We start from the raw sequence: 15,902 nt of genomic DNA, 5'->3' as shown, positions 1-15,902 counted from the left end.
GGTGCACAAAATTTCAGGTGAAACTCCTTTATTTGTTCTTGTTATTTTTAAACCTGGGACCATTTTATTTGCGTAGTGCAAAGTGGATACATCTTGGCAACATTGTTACCTCTAGTAAAGCCCTTCATGAACTGAACAGGTATCTTGGGTCACCCATCTGCTATCTTACCAGACAACTCTGGTTTTTAGCCCTTGACAGAAGTCCTGCAGCTCATTCCCTCTCATCTGACCATTACTCAGCTTTTCAGTTTTGCTTTAGTTTCCTGGCTTACGGCTGATTAGCATTTCCAAACCTTGTTCTAGTGACAGATTTGTGTGAAGAGCAAATATGTTCAAATCTCTGAATAAAGCCCGTGGCAAGTTGGGAAGGAGTGGATGGGTGTGAAGATTGTGTGACAACTGAACCATATCATCTGTTGACTTAAGCGCAGGAGACGTGTCATACCGAGGTCAGCATGGGTGCATGTTGGGTATTACAGAACCCAATAGTGCCGTGACAAAGTCCCAGTCTTCTCTTTTTTGGATGTGATTGGTGAATGTAATGTTTGGAATTAAAACTTGGATCACGTATCTACAGTAAGATGAAAAATTTATTAAGATATGCAATGCAACTCATTGATAGGCACAAGTGTGCAATTCAATCCCTCAGGCAGCCAAATAATCACAGGACATTTAAGCAGTTTAACTCGTTTTATCATTGAATTGGTGCCTGTGATTCTCGCACTAACTACATGTCCATTGCCTTGGTGAGCAATGCCACAGGAGATTGGTTAAAAATATTCCAGTCTTGGCACTCTTGCCTTTGGAATCTTTTTTCTCAGACAATATTAAAATTCACTTCCGTATCTGCAACAGAAGCTGCTGGTGAAAATGTAGTTTTTTTTCATTCTTGGGATGTGGGTGTCGTTGAAATGGACAGCATTAGTTGCTCATTCCTCATTGCCTGAGTCACACAATGCCTGGTTTCTGAGGGCATTGCAAAGGACAGTTAAGAATTAACCATAGGTCTGGAGTCACATGTAGGCCAGACAAGTTAAGGACAGCAGATTTCCTTCCCTACAGGACCATAGTGAATCAGATTGGATTTTTACAACAATTATTGATAGCTGCATGACGAACTTCTTTATCCTAGATTTATCAATGGAGTTTAAATTTCCCCCCCCCCCCCATTATGGGATTGTTCTAATGTGTCCAAGCCATTAGCTCTGGTCTCTGAATTGCTAGTCTAGTGATCTTGTTGCTGTGCTGCCATCTTTACTTCATTACACCTCCCCCTACCTTCCAATCTTTACTTTATGTACATCCCGTGGTTGTTCCCTTTACGTCCTGGGGAGGGTGGCCTGGGAGAGGGAGAAATTAGACTAGCAATAAATACTGCTGTGCTGTTATGTCACCATCATTGTTTGGAATCTGTCAATCCAAAGGAGCTATTCCTGGGTGGCTTTCGGCATCACTGCCTTTGCAGACCGGGAAAGGTACCTGACCCCTACTCCACTGCAACACCACACTCCACGTGCTTCAAACACATTACTGACGTGAAGATGCAAGTGGTACTTTCAACCTAAAATTGATACTTAACATCTGAATGCATTCTTCCTATCTGATTTCTTGTTTCTAATTTTAAAAGTATCAGAAGTAATGGACACCTAGATATAGTATCATTGTTCTGTATCACCACATTTGCAAGACCTGTGTGGACCTACTTAGATGCTGTTTTGTCGAAAATAGCACAAGCTAAGGGGAACCTTTCAGTGTACTGGCTTCAATTGCAGAATTTCACTTCAACAGCAATTCCCAAGTACAGTTAGCCAAATTCATCTGTTAAGCATCAATAGCACTGTAAATACCTTCTGAATTTATAAAGGGTCAAAACTTGAAGAATTTGAATGTTGATTGAAATATAGAAGGAATTTGATATTGGCACTAGTTGAGTGATTATAGACAGGATAAGTTTGAGGTGATTTTTGTCTTATAAATACATTCAGTTGAGCCTTTAGTAAAATAAAATTTTAAAAATGAACAGGCTTCCATATTAGCAGACTTTGCTCCAACAATAATAGCACAGAGAGGTTCATAGCCTTTTCCCATAAGAAGGCTCCAGTTGTGCTGAGGCAGTTTAAGCTTTTGATGGTTTCTAGTGTAAGTGTTGTTAAGCAATTTTCACACCGACATTGTGGAATGTTTGTATGAATGATGCAGCTTGCAATTTATTTTGTTTTATAAAGGTACAATTTATTTTTGATTTCCACGTCTTTGGAGAGGGTTCAGAGGAAGGGTCCCAGGGGCTGTGGTGGGCTGCTAACCAACAAAACCATGAAAAGAAGCTGTGTGAGTTCAAACCGCTGATTGGGGTGGGGGAAGAAATAGATTTAAGAGGGAAAATAGTGCAGCTTCATTCAAAACCATGGTAAAGATTAAAAGACCAATCTAAATAATACATTGCTTGTCTCTCAGCCAATTCAGCTGCACAACTTGATGTTTGATTTTCATGCCAATTTGTGCTTGAGGTGAGAGGTATTCATGCTGAGCAAGGGAATATAGTTGGTATTTATTGCCCATTATCAGTTAATCCATTTAACTAGCAATAAGAACTGTGGTAATGAGGTTGTTGACTTGCTCACTGAGCTGGTAAGTTTGTTCATCAGTGAGCCTCCAGTGAAGCACTGCTGTTCTGTCCTGCTTGCTATTTCTGTGCCTGGTTTGCTGAGGTGGATGGTGTAATTTCCAGTTTTGTTGCTTCGTGTTTGGTATATGGGGTCTAACACTACATGTTTGTTAATGGAATTCCAGGTTGAGTGCCAGGCCTCCAGGAATTCCTGTGCATGTCTTTGTTCAGCTTGTCCGAGGATGGGTACATTGTCCCAGTCAAATTGGTGTCCTTTTTTGTCCATGTGCATGGACACAAGTGATAGTTGGTCATATCTCTTGGTGGCTAGTTGGTGTTCATGTACCCTGATGGCTAGTTTGCTTCCAGTTTGCCCTATCGAATGTTTGTGGCAGTGGTGGAATGGTGACACAATGTCTGCAAACAATCTCAGCAAGTTCAGTGAGAAAATCAACAACTGCATCCACAAACTGAGGTACACATCTCCTCAAGAATGTCAAACTGTGGTAATCCCTATTTCACGGAGAAAAATCCTTTCACTCTTTAAAAATTGAAAGTGGAATAGTTTGAAACTGAATAATTTGTTCAGTCAGTTGTATAATTGCAAAACTAATAACGATGGTAAATTTCCTTGAGGGAAGATGGATGAGACCTGCTTTCCATTTTCAAATCTCTTGATCGTTCCTCGTTGAATGATTCACCAACTTTCTTGCTTTGAACTTTCAGTGTGTGAACTTTTCACTCGAGATGATTCAGAAATTCAGTGAGGCCGAACCCACAGTCCCTGATTTGTCTTAAATGGATGTCTTTAATTTTTTTTCTTGCCAAATAGGCATCCACCATGTTGGAGAGGTGTCATTGCTTTGCTGTATGGTAGCAAGCTTAGCTTCAGGCAATGGATTATCCCCTGGATGTAGGGAATATGTGGAGGTGTAAAATTAAAAATAAATGCTCACAAAATATGTTTGTGGTAAGTGTCATTTTTGATGAAAAGAGGAGAAACACTTGTCCAGTTATCCTCATGCCAAATTAAATGATACTGGTCAATAATACCTTCCTTACACCAAACCGGGCTGTGTTTGAACTGAAGCCAGTGTTCCTGGTTTGGTGAGAGTATTGTGAGTTGCCTAGTGTGTGTCAGAATGGTCTAATACCAAGGAGAAAAGGAAAGTGGGAACGGGGTTTCTCTTGGAAGAAAGTCTCTTCATCTGAATCCTTACAACACATTAATGGTCATGCCTCACAAACCTTATTGAATTCTTTGAGGATGTGACAAACACGTTGATGAAGTTAGAGCAGTGAATGTTGTGGAAGTGGATTGTATCAAGGCGTTTGATAAGGTTCCCCATCGTAGGCTCATTCAGAAAGTAAGGGAGCATAGGATACAGGGAAATCTGGCCATTTGGTTACAGAATTGGCTGGCCCATAGATGGAATGTATTCAGCCTGGAGCTTGGTGACCAGTGGTGTTCCGCAGGGATCAGTTCTGGGATCTCTGCTCTTTGTAATTTTTATAAATGACTTGGATGAGGAAGTGGAAGGGTGAGTTAGTAAGTTTGCTGATGACATGAAGGTTGGTGAAGTTGTGGATGATAGTGTGGAGGGCTGTTGGAGGTTGCAATGGGACAATGACCGGATGCAGAGCTGGGCTGAGAAGTAGCAGATGGAGTTCAACCTGGAAAAGTGTGAAGTCATTCACTTTGAAAGATCAAATTTGAATGTAGAATACATGGTTAAAGGCAGGATTCTTGGCAGTCTGGAGGAACAGAGGAATTGTTGGGTCCATATCCATAGATCCTTCAAAGTTGCCACACAGGTCGATAGGGTTGTTAAGAAGGCATATGGTGTGTTGGCTTTCATTAGAAAGGGGATTGAGTTTAAGAACCGTAATGTTATGCTGCAGCTCCATAAAGTCCTGGTTAGACCACACTTGGAATAGTGTTAAGTTCTGGTTGCCTCATTATGGGAAAGATGTGGAAGCTTTAGAGGGGGGTGCAGAGGAGATTTACCAGGATGCTGCCTGGACTGGAGGGTATGTATTCTGAAGAAAGGTTGAGGGAGCTGGGCTTTTTCTCATTGGAGCGAAGAAGGATGAGAGGTGACCTGATGGAGGTGTACGAGATGTTGAAAGGTATAGATAAAGTGGGTAGTCAGAGACTTTCTCCCATGGTGGAAATGTCTGTCACGAGGGGACATAATTTTAAGGTGATTGGAGGAAGGTTTAGGGGAAATGTCAGAGGTAGGCTCTTTACACAGACAGTGGTGGGTGCATGGAATGCACTGGCAGCAGTGGTAGGGACATTTAAGTGACTCTTGGATAGACACACGGAAGATAGTACAGTGAAGCATATGTAGATTAGTCTGATCTTGGAGTAGGATAAAAGACCAGCACAACATCGAGGGCCGAAGGGCCTGTACTGTGCTGTACTGTTCAGTGTTCGATGTTGTAGCACTAAAATCCCTGCAATGGGGCAAGAGTTGAACAATTAGCTGTTTTTGAAGTGAATTGTTTTTGATTTATCTTAAATGCTTCTTTCTTTCTTTCACAGATATCACCAAGAGTTTCAGTTGAAAGGTAAGTGAGGCAGTCACTATGTTCTGTGGTTTTGAGATGCTTCTGAGTTCGTGCTCCATGTGAGGAATGCTGTGGATGAGAGCTGTTACATTCCTTTAACTTGTCTGAGCTTTGGGATCCAGGAATGGCTGATTTGAGTGGATTGTGTCTAATTATTTTTACTCCCAAGGCTTCATGTTTTCAAATGTAGGTGATCAGGCATAAAGAGGAGGCACACATTGTAGTTTCACTTCTGCTATTAAAAGTCCAGTTCACAGATGGGTATTGAGTGGTCCCTGGAGATAGTCGGTGTACCAAGGAGGGTATCATAAGAGAAAGTGAGGACTGCAGATGCTGGAGATCAGAGTCGAAAAGTGTGGCGCTGGAAAACCACAGACTGTTTTCTGCAGCATCTGAGGAGCAGGAGAGTTGATGTTTCGGGCAGAAGCCCTTCATCAGGAAATGGGGGGTGCTGAGACATAAATAGGAGGGTGGGGGTGAGGCTGGGGAGAAGCTAGCTGGTAAGGTGATGGATGGGGGGTGATGGTGATAGGTCAGAGGGGAGGGTAGAGTGGATAGGTGAGAAGGAAGATGCACAGGTCAGATGGTTCAGAAGACAGTGCTGAGTTGGATAGTTGAATCTGGGATGAGATGAGGGAGGGGCGATGAGAAAAACTGGGGAACTTTACGTTGATGCTGTGTAGTTGGAAGGTTCCAAAGTGGAAGATGAGGTGTTCTTCCTCCAGGCGTCAATTGGCTTGGATTTGGTGCTGGAGGAAGCACAGGACTTGCGTGTCCTTGGCGGAGTGGGAGGGGGAGTTGAAGCGGTCGGCCACAGGGCGGTGGGGTTGTTTAGTGTGTGTGTCCCAGAAATGTTCCCTGCAATATTCCGCAAGTTGGCGTCCTGTCTCCTCAGTGTAGAGGAGATCACATAGAGAGCAATGGACACAGTAGATGAGGTGTTCGAGTGTGCAGGAAAATCTCTGCCGGATGTGAATAGATCCTTTGGGGTCATGGACGGTGGTCGGGGGTGGAAGTGTGGGCGCAAGTTTAACACCTCATGTGGCAGCAAGGGAAGGTACTGGGAGTGGAGGGTGGGTTGGTGGGGTGGGGCGTGGACCTAACGAGGGAGTCGTGGAGGGAATATTTTCTGCAGAATGCTGATAGTGATGGGAAGGGAAATATATCTCTGGTGGTGGGGTCTGATTGTAGGTGGCGGAAATGGCTGAGGATAAAAGGTATCATAAGCTGCTGGAAGTGAGTTGGTGTCTGATCATAATGAATATTCGGCTTCATTGTGGGGAGTGTCTCATACTGTGTATCTTGTCAGCAAAGGTGACAAACCTGCAAATTCACTTCCATCCTGTTGTGCACATGTCCTTGCTGTCTTGCTAAGCAAATACTAATCTTCGAGCTCTTCACCGTGTCTTTACTTTCAGCCTCCCCCCCCCCCCCCCCCCCCCCAAATCTGGGTCTGTTGTAATTGCTCATCTGTCACACTCTGCATTGTGAGTCATCACCAAACCTTGCCCAATCTGACATCTGCTCAATCTTCAGTGCACATCCAAACATGACACCAACACTTTTCTGATACAACTGCCTAGTTACCTGTGTCCCCCTTTCCTCAGTTAGAAAACTCGGGTCCTCGGTCTGGAGAAATGCTGTCTCATTTTTATTGCATCAGTTGTAAAAGGTAAAAATGACAAAAAGACTACTCTACATGGATTAATAAATGATTGCATGTCTTGTAGCCATTCCTGCATTGACATTGGCAGAGAAGTGAGGAAAGAGACACTTCACGGTTATTATCCAGTAGTTGTAGGAACATTGGAAAGTGGACATGTTGGGGGTCTGAGATGCACTGCCTGGGAGGGTAGTTGAGGTGGATAACCTCACAACCTTTTAAAAAGTATTGAATAAGTTCCTGAGGTGCCATAACATCGGGAATATGGGCCGAATGCAAGACGGTGACCTTAGTGTAGGTAGTAATGTACTTTAGTTGGTGCAGACTCGATGGGCTGAAGGGTCTCTCTGTACTGTATGATTCTATGATTAGTTGCATACTTGCAACCTTGTGAAATCGGTGTTGGCAAGAGTGGTTGACTGTAACTTGTCACAGAGTGCAAAACTCTCCAAGACAGTCATCTTCACTCGATGTTTTTCTGCACTTGCATAACTAAACAATGTCTCCTGTTCTGTGGGGGGCATCATATGAAGAATGTCAGCCTTGCCCATTGTGGAGAACTCAAAAGCTCAATCCTCCCAAAGGTGTACATCATAATCTGTAGGTACCAGAAGATCAATGGCTCCCTTGACAGTTAACCACCTGGTGAAATAGCACAGATAATAGCACAGTGGTGACAGGAGCATCTGAAAGTGTACATCCAAACACCTTATCTATGTGTCCGTTGATCTCGATGTGGTCTCCTCTACATCGGGTAAACAGGACCCCAACTCATGGAACATTTCAGGGAACATCCCTGAGACACACGCACCAAACAACCCCACTGCCCTGTGGCTGACCACTTCAACTCCTTCTCCCACTCTGCCAAGGATATGCAAGTCCTGGGCCTCCCCTACTGCCAAATCCAAACCACCTGACACCTGGCAGAAGAACTTCTCATCTTTCGCCTTAAGATCCTCCAATCACACAGCATCAACATCGATTTCACCAGTTTCCTCATCTCCCCTTCCCCCACCTCATCCCAGATCCAACCCTCGAACTCAGCACCACCCTCTTGAACTGTCCTACCTGTCCATCATCTTCCTTCCCACCTATCCATTCCACCCTCCCCGCTGACCTATCACCATCATCCCTCACCTGCATTTAACTATCGCATTCCCAGCTACCTTCCCCCTCCCAACGTCACCGCCACTCTCTGATTTATCTCTCAGCCCCCACAATCTCCCTGCTCCCCCCCCCACCCCACCCCCAACATTCCTGAAGAAGGGCTTATACCCGAAACATTGATTCTCCTGCTCCTCGGATGTTGCATTACCTGCTGTGCTTTTCCAGCGCCCCACTTTTTGACCCTGATCTCCAGCATCTGCCGTCCTGTCTTTCTCCTAGCATCTGGAAGTGTCCGTGACAGTGGGCACAGCACTCCCCAGACTCTGATCAGGGGCACAGATGCTGATCCGATTTGTCAATGAAGCATTATTCACGGCCACTCTGGACCGTCCGACACCTTCTGAGCACAGGAGGTAGAGGACTCCACCTCCAACTCCAACATCTATGGAGAGGTATCACAGCTCTGTTCTTTCCATCTTTTGCGTGTTGGTTCTCCATATACACTGTCTCAGTGCATGACCTTGTAGACCTTGTCCAGGAGCAGCATATCATCTGTTGCCGTCTGCAAGTTGGCAGAGGGACCAGACATGGTTCGTCTGACATTTCCTAATCTCCGGTAGAGGAAGAATTTGATCCCTTCTGTTCCAGGAGAGGGAGAATGGTGAAATCATGTGTTGGCACCTCTTAACTGTTGACACACACACCAATCAGCACCTGACCTTTTCCAACCACTGGATTAGTGGTGCTGGAAGAGCACAGCAGTTCAGGCAGCATCCAACGAGCAGCGAAATCGACGTTTCGGGCAAAAGCCCTTCGTCAGGAATAAAGGCAGTGAGCCTGAAGCGTGGAGAGCCCGAAACGTCGATTTTCGCTGCTCGTTGGATGCTGCCTGAACTGCTGTGCTCTTCCAGCACCACTAATCCAGTATTTGGTTTTCAGCATCTGCAGTCATTGTTTTTACCTTTTCCAACCACTGCAGTCTGCCCCTTATCAAGGCCAGATGGATGACCATCTGGCAGGCCCATTGCAACCTGTTGGAGCCTATTGGTCATGAGGAAATGAAATGTGCCAGCAGACCGCGATACCTCTGTGCTGAATCAACAGGATAATGCCATGTAGGAATGCCAGAGACACATTCAGCTTTGCTTCTCTATGTCTAGCTGTGTTTGCTGCGAGTTACATGCCATTAAGCTCTATTTTTGAATACCCTGTTGGTATTCTTCTCCTGATGGAAGCCATTTAAGTGTTAACGTGCATCCCAAAACATTCCTACTATCCACTATTATAATTTCTAAGTTGCATTCCACAAAATAATGGTGACCTGCACCACCACCCCCCCCCCCCCCCCCCCATCCACTTGTTGTGGTGGGGTTTAATATTGGGCTTGTGCTTCACTTGTTTAAAAACACAAGTGCTGCCCTATAAACTCTGCAGCCTACTGTGCACAGGACGTTGCACATGGTACGTGTTTTCTCAGTGAGGAGAAAGAAACTGCCAAGCTTTGACCAATCACTCGCTTCACACGCATTAACAACTTTCATCTGTTGCTTAAATTACTATCACATGGTTGGCAGTGGTGCTCCAAATGAAATTCCTGTCCATAAAAATATTAACTTGTTGAGCTGACATTTGGTATGCCTCATTTTGTTGAGGTTTTGAAATATTATTCTAATTTTGGGTCACTGCTTTTGCCAGGAAGGTCAAGTAATTCAACAATAATTGCTCCCTTTTCTCCCTGCCTCAAGTTTGCTGTAATTTTTGGACAATGTACAAATTTTTGAGTTATGCCAGCACTCTGACTAATTCAACACAGTAAGTTTTTCAATCAACATGTTTTATACAATGTTAAAAAAACTTTCTTTAAAAGGGGATTATGGCTCGATGATGAATGGTTTATTGCAATAGAAGACATGGAAGCCTAATGGTTCTTGCACTAAACACATAGCCTCAGGTTGTAAGTTTAAACCTCTCAATGGGTGGCTCTGAAATTGAATTAAAGAAATCTGTTAATTTGAGGAATTGACCATGAATGTGTTTGGGTTATCATAAAATCCTAATGGGCTCATTTAAAGCACTTCAGGGAGGGGAACCCTAACAGAGTCCAGCCTCCATGTAACTCCAGTGGTGAGCTCTTACCACAATCTGGGTAATTATGGATAGGCAATAAATTCCATACAATGTCTGAAAGATCCAACTTTTATTTAGTGTTGATGGGAAGGGATCTTGTTTGGGCATAATTCAAGACTTTCCTCCCACCCCACCCTTCCAGTTGACTTTAAAGTTCACTTTTTAGAGGTGAGGTTAAAGTCTCCTGTTAGAATTCACTGGTACAGTGGTCAAGGAAGGCAGTAGTTAATAGAGCAGGCTTTACCTTGGCTGTTTACCATGATCATGGCATTAATCCTGCTTTTGGATTTCCTGCACTGTAAGAATGTGAGCATGATGGCAGTTGAGTCGCCAATAGAAGGTTGCTTATTTTAAAGGAATCCCAAGAGCAGTTCAAATGACTCCATTTTGATCATTTTAATTTGAGTTGAACCAAACAGGAGAACAAATATGTGATTGTAAGTGGGTGTTATGTCTCGATGTAGCATCCCATAGTTGTCGTCCTCCAGATTGTGGTGTTTCCCTGCAGATTCTGTAGATGGAAGAGAGGTCAACATTATAAAACAAACCGGGTGTGGCTGGAACTGTGAACATGGTAGGCAGCAATGGAGCACTGTTTCAAAAGGTTTAGGGCAGGTGAGATGGTGGCATCTCCACACCACTCAGACACTATGTAGCTGTTCCTCACCCTCCTCACATTCTGAGCTGAACAGTCAATGTGGACCCACGTCCTCATTTTAGGATCATCTTGGACTTTTAAATATTCAACAATGGAGCATTATTGACTCTCTTGGATAGGAAATTTGAAAGATCTCTCAATCCTCTGTGTGACACAATTTCTTCTCTTTGCTATCCTAAACAGCATAAGCTGTTGTCCTGAAGTGTTGATCCCTCTCCCACCTCCTTTTCCCCTCCCTCCTTCCCCCCCCCCCCCCCCCCCAAAGACCTGGTCAGTGTGGTGAGAAGGTAGGCAGGATACGGACAGTCTTGGTGTTGGCACCGGAAACAATGGCTGGTTTGCGGCTCTCATTGGGAACTGTGGTAGTGCTGGGGTCAGGCAGCTAAGTCAGTATCAGCAGTGACTGCTGTAATTGCTGGCACTATGTTGAAAGAGCAGCCAACAGGCAGGAGTTTTTCACTTAACTGCAATCTCCATGCTACCAAGGAACTGACCAGAGAACAAGGGCCAATGGCAGAAGGAAGAAATTGGCAGGTTTCACAGTTCATCCTTTCGGGCTTTCTGCTGGGTTCCAAGGTAAAGGGTGAACGATTTTCAGAGATAGAAAGAGGATGGTTGTACCACTTGCGTAAACAGGACAAGATGGAGGCTGCAGGGGAGGTCACCCTCATTCAAACCACACCGCACATGGCAACAGCCTCTTCTGTCTACCAAAGTAACTGATCCTTGCTTCGCGTGTAGCAGCATGAGCATATGGAGGGCTGTTGCACTTTCTGTCAGAAGCAGGGCTGTATCTCAGAGAGGTGAGAGTTTAGATCAGAGTGATGCTGGAAGACACAGCCAGTCAGGCAACATCCAAGGAGCAGGAAAATCAACGTTTCATCAGGAATAGATGCAGGGGAGAGATAAATGGTGGGGGTGAAGCTGGGGAGAAGGTAGCAAAGAGTACAATAGGTGAATGGGGGTGTGGGGGGTGGAGGTGATAGGTCAGAGAGGAGGATGGAGCGGATAGGTGGGAAGGGAGATTGGCAGGTAGGACAGGTCATGGGGACAGTGTCAGAGAGGTGTCCATCCATCTTTGAATTCCACTTGAGTTTAACGAGAAGGCATAAGCTTGTGGGATTTGTGCCCTACATGTGATGTTCTCTCTGGAGAAGCTATTACCTTGAATCCCATGACCATGATGGCTCTCGATGCTGGCTGAAGAACTTTTGGATGGTACATCATATCCATTAAAGTGAAGGCCTTGAGTCAGACACTAGGCTTCCTATGGGATTGCTGATAAGCTTGGCACGGCTACTGCCTTGTTGAGGACAGGCACCCAAAGGGGAGCACGTGTAAATAAAAGGTGACTTGGTGACAGGATACGTGTCCGTTGACAGAGATATGGAGGTCTGAGTGCCACTTGGGTGAGAAAATGGGAAAGGACTTTACTGTTATTAATTAGAATAGAACCCTTACAGTGTGGAAACAGGCCATTTGGTCCATCAAATCCACACCGAAGAGCATCCCACCCAGACCCACCCTCTACTCTCTCCCTGCATTTCCCATTTCCAATCCATCGGGCCTGCAGATCCCTGGGCACTACAGGGCAATTTCCCATGGCCAATTTGGACTGTGGGAGGTAACCCACACAGACATGGGGCGAACGTGCAAACTCCACAGAATCAGTGGTCTGAGAGTGGAATCGAACCCGGGTCCATGGTGCTGTGAGGCAGCAGTGTTAACAACTGGGCCACCGTGCTGCCCCAAATTGTGTTCTCTCACTCCAAATCACACTGAGGTAGTCGGAGAACCAGAGTCCTGCCACCCCTTCTGCAGTGTCACATCATTTCATGTTCATCTGCCCACCAGTGCAGGGAGACCCCTGTCTGTCTGTGCACGTGTGTCTGTCAGTCAGTGTGGGTGGGTGTTTAACTCTGAGGCACACCATCAATAAGCTGAAGTAACTGGGGGAGGTTGAAGGCCAAGGTCTGAGCCACATGTGACTCCAGACTTGCAGCAATCTGGTTGACCTTTAACTACCCTCTGGGCAACAATGGGTGGGCAGTAAATGCTGGCCTACCCAATGAAACCCACATCCCATGAAATAATGGGTGGCATGGTGGCTCAGTGGTTAGCACTGCTACCTCACAGCACCAGGGTCGCATGTTCAATTCTAGCCTCGAGTGAATGTGTCTGTGTGGAGTTTGCACATTCTCTCCGTGTCTGTGTGGGTTTCCTCCGGGTGCTCCGGTTTCCTCTCACAGTCCAAAGATGTGCAGGGCAGGTGAATTGGTCATGCTAAATTGTCCATAGTGTTAGGTGCATTAGAAAGAGGGGAATGGGTCTGGTAGGGTTACTCTTCGGAGGGTCGGTGTGGACTAGTTGGGCTGAAGGGCCAGTTTCCACAGTGTAGGGGATCTAATCTAATCTAAAAACTTCCAAACAGGCTGCATCTACCACTGAGAAGGACAAGGGCAGCAGACACCTAGGAACACAAATAAACTCCACAGAGACCAGTATCCCCTCAGCAAGTCACCCTGTATTTACACCTGCTCAGTACATGACAGAGCTGGCTCCTAGAGTGAGCAGAACCTCCAACACCCCTGTTTATATCTGTCAGTCAGACTCCCTGATTGGACTGGATTAACAGCCCCAATCAGGGAACTCATAGTCTCTGAGGTCCACCTGGCTGACCTCGTTCCAATCATTATAAGCACCATCTTCAAACTCAAGCCATGTAGTGTCCTTGACTTGGAGCTGTATTTACCATTCCTTCACAGATCACAATTGCAGCAGATTCTTAACTGCTGTATAGGGGTTCCTAACCCCCTCTCCCAATGGCTGCAGCAGCTCCCATTCCTCTTCCCCAGGGTGATTGCAAAGGTCAGTGACCTCCCTTTCTCCCCATGAAACAATTCTAACAAAAAGCCTGACTCAACGACTGTCTGTCGGCACATTAAGCTGTTCTGCTGTCTTCATGGAGGTGGCTTAATATCACCTTTCCCAGAGAAAATGGCAATGAATACTTATTGAAAGCAAAATACTGTGGATACTGGAAATCTGAAAGAAAAATGAAGTGGGGCTGGGAAGATGCTTCCTGCAATGATTCCATTTCATTATTCCAGGCCCACACTCTGTCACCTTCCACCACATTGCCTCCAATATGACCTTTCTCCTCACCAAGAATCCCCTGAGTCGTTGACTGGGCCATCTGTTGTGTCCAAATCCGCTTCCACATTTCTGTCCTCACTCCTTCCCCTTACTCCAGAACAATGATAGGTTCTCCTTGTCCTCACTTACCAGCCCATCAGTCTCTACGTTCAAAGGGCCATCTTTTGCCATTTCCACCACATTGGACCATTCACCTCCTCCCTCTCACTGTCCGAGTTCCTAAACACGCTGTCCAGATGAGGCCACGTTTTACTGGTACTTTTATTCAATCTAATACACTGCATCCTGCTGCCCACAATGCAGTCTCCATTACATTGGCAAGATCAAACACAAACTGGGTGACTTCTTTGCAGGATGCCTCCACTCCATCCATTGGACCTTGCCTTTTCAGTTGCTTGCCATTTCAATAAACCACCTTGCTCTAACGCTAACATTTCCATCTTGAGCCTGCTGACAGTGTTTCAGTGAATCTCAACACAAGCTGCAGAAGCTTGGACACCTTACAGTCTATAGGAGTCAATATTGAATTCCACTGCTTCTAAGCCTGACTTCTGTCTCCATTGTTCCCCCACCCTTCCCTGGCCATGTCTTGTTCATGTTGTGATGGAGTTACTTAAAGCTGAGTATGTTCAAACTCTGGTGTTTCATAGCTTCTTCCTGGAACTGTCTGCAATTCCAATCCAAAAGTTGAAGTCACAAATGACTTAAACCTCCAGAGGTACTAGGTGCAGGGACACTGATATGAATATTGGATGAGTAGTGTTTTAGGCTAATGGGGTTATACGTTTACGGTGTTTAATTCTTTGAATTTGTGTCACAAGTTAATTGTTTAGTTTACTCTATTTTATTTTCTTTTATTCATAAACTTCTGTTTTATTGTGAAAGCAAAATTGTTTCACCAACAGACCAGTCTATTAAAGCAAAAATAAATAAACATATCCTGTATCAAGCCAGGTTCCTGTCTAGGATCTATGTTGTTTGGTAATAACTTAAATTTCGATTGTAACAGTGTCTTGGAGACTTTGCTCTCAGCTAAACACACCTATGTTCTCCTTTTTCACATGAACCATTTGCACCTATTTTACATCTCTATAACTCCTTTACCACCAGTAGCACTCCCTTGACTTTTGCTCCAGGCGTACTCATTACCTGTTTAACTCACTACTACCCCTCTTCCCCATCCCCATCAACAACAATTGATGGTTGCGATTGACTTTCATATTTTGCGGGTGTTAATTGTTTTTGCGAGTTTAGAAATTTTCGTCAGGTCTTGTTCCACTAGTACAAATTTATTCATAATACCATGATGGAATATCAGTTTTCATTATTTTTAGTTTTAAAAAATGTCCCAAGTGAGTGAAATTTAGAAGGATCCCAGCCAAAAGGCTGAGTTCATCCTGCGGAGGCCAGTAAATGGGATAATATGTTACGGCTGTAAATTTGATGGAATGTTGGGACTGCAGGAGATGAAATAGGCTGCACAAGTGGTTTTATCAACTGCTGCCAACAGGCATTAGAAGTTTGATTAGTGGTTTCTAAGGAACAAACATGTGTTTTGTTGGGTTTTCAAATCGGTGATTTATTCCAGTCACCTCGTCATTATTTTGGTGTTGCATGCTAGCAAACCTATATTTACACTGTATTTTTCTGCTGGCCTGTAATTTTCTTTGCCCTTGAGGCTTTTATTAACAGGATGGGGGAAGAATTTTTTTTAGGAAAAGCTTTTTCCAGTTGGCACGTATTTCAGGCAATAGCGATATGTGGTCAATCTACAGTGATGATGTGGAGGTGCTGGCATTGGACTGGGGTAGACAAAGTCAGAAGTCACACCACACCAGGTTATAGTCCAACAGGCTTATTTGCAATCACAAACTTTCGGAGCATTGCCCCTTCATCAGGTACAATCCTTCCGCTTCACCTGACTATAACCTGGTATTGTTTTATGACTTCTGACCCTGCTGTTACAGAGTGGTGTAGCCTGCAGTGTATCAAGAAATGGATTCCAGTTTTTG

The 15,902-nt window shown here is 44.8% G+C and overlaps 1 protein-coding gene across 1 annotated transcript in view; it reads left to right on the top strand.

Annotated features, from left to right (window-relative positions):
* Positions 1 to 15,902, top strand: part of skap1 (src kinase associated phosphoprotein 1) — a 702,970-nt gene that overhangs the window by 19,108 nt on the left and 667,960 nt on the right. The window contains exon 3 of the mRNA XM_072561244.1: positions 5,154 to 5,179. Within this exon, the coding sequence (XP_072417345.1) occupies positions 5,154 to 5,179 (26 nt within the window). The remainder of the gene's footprint in view (positions 1 to 5,153; positions 5,180 to 15,902) is intronic.

Source organism: Chiloscyllium punctatum, chromosome 42, assembly GCF_047496795.1.
Source record: "Chiloscyllium punctatum isolate Juve2018m chromosome 42, sChiPun1.3, whole genome shotgun sequence".
Taxonomy (NCBI): domain Eukaryota; kingdom Metazoa; phylum Chordata; class Chondrichthyes; order Orectolobiformes; family Hemiscylliidae; genus Chiloscyllium; species Chiloscyllium punctatum.
Note: the sequence above shows the minus strand (reverse complement) of the source record. Positions and strands in the feature narration are given on the sequence as shown.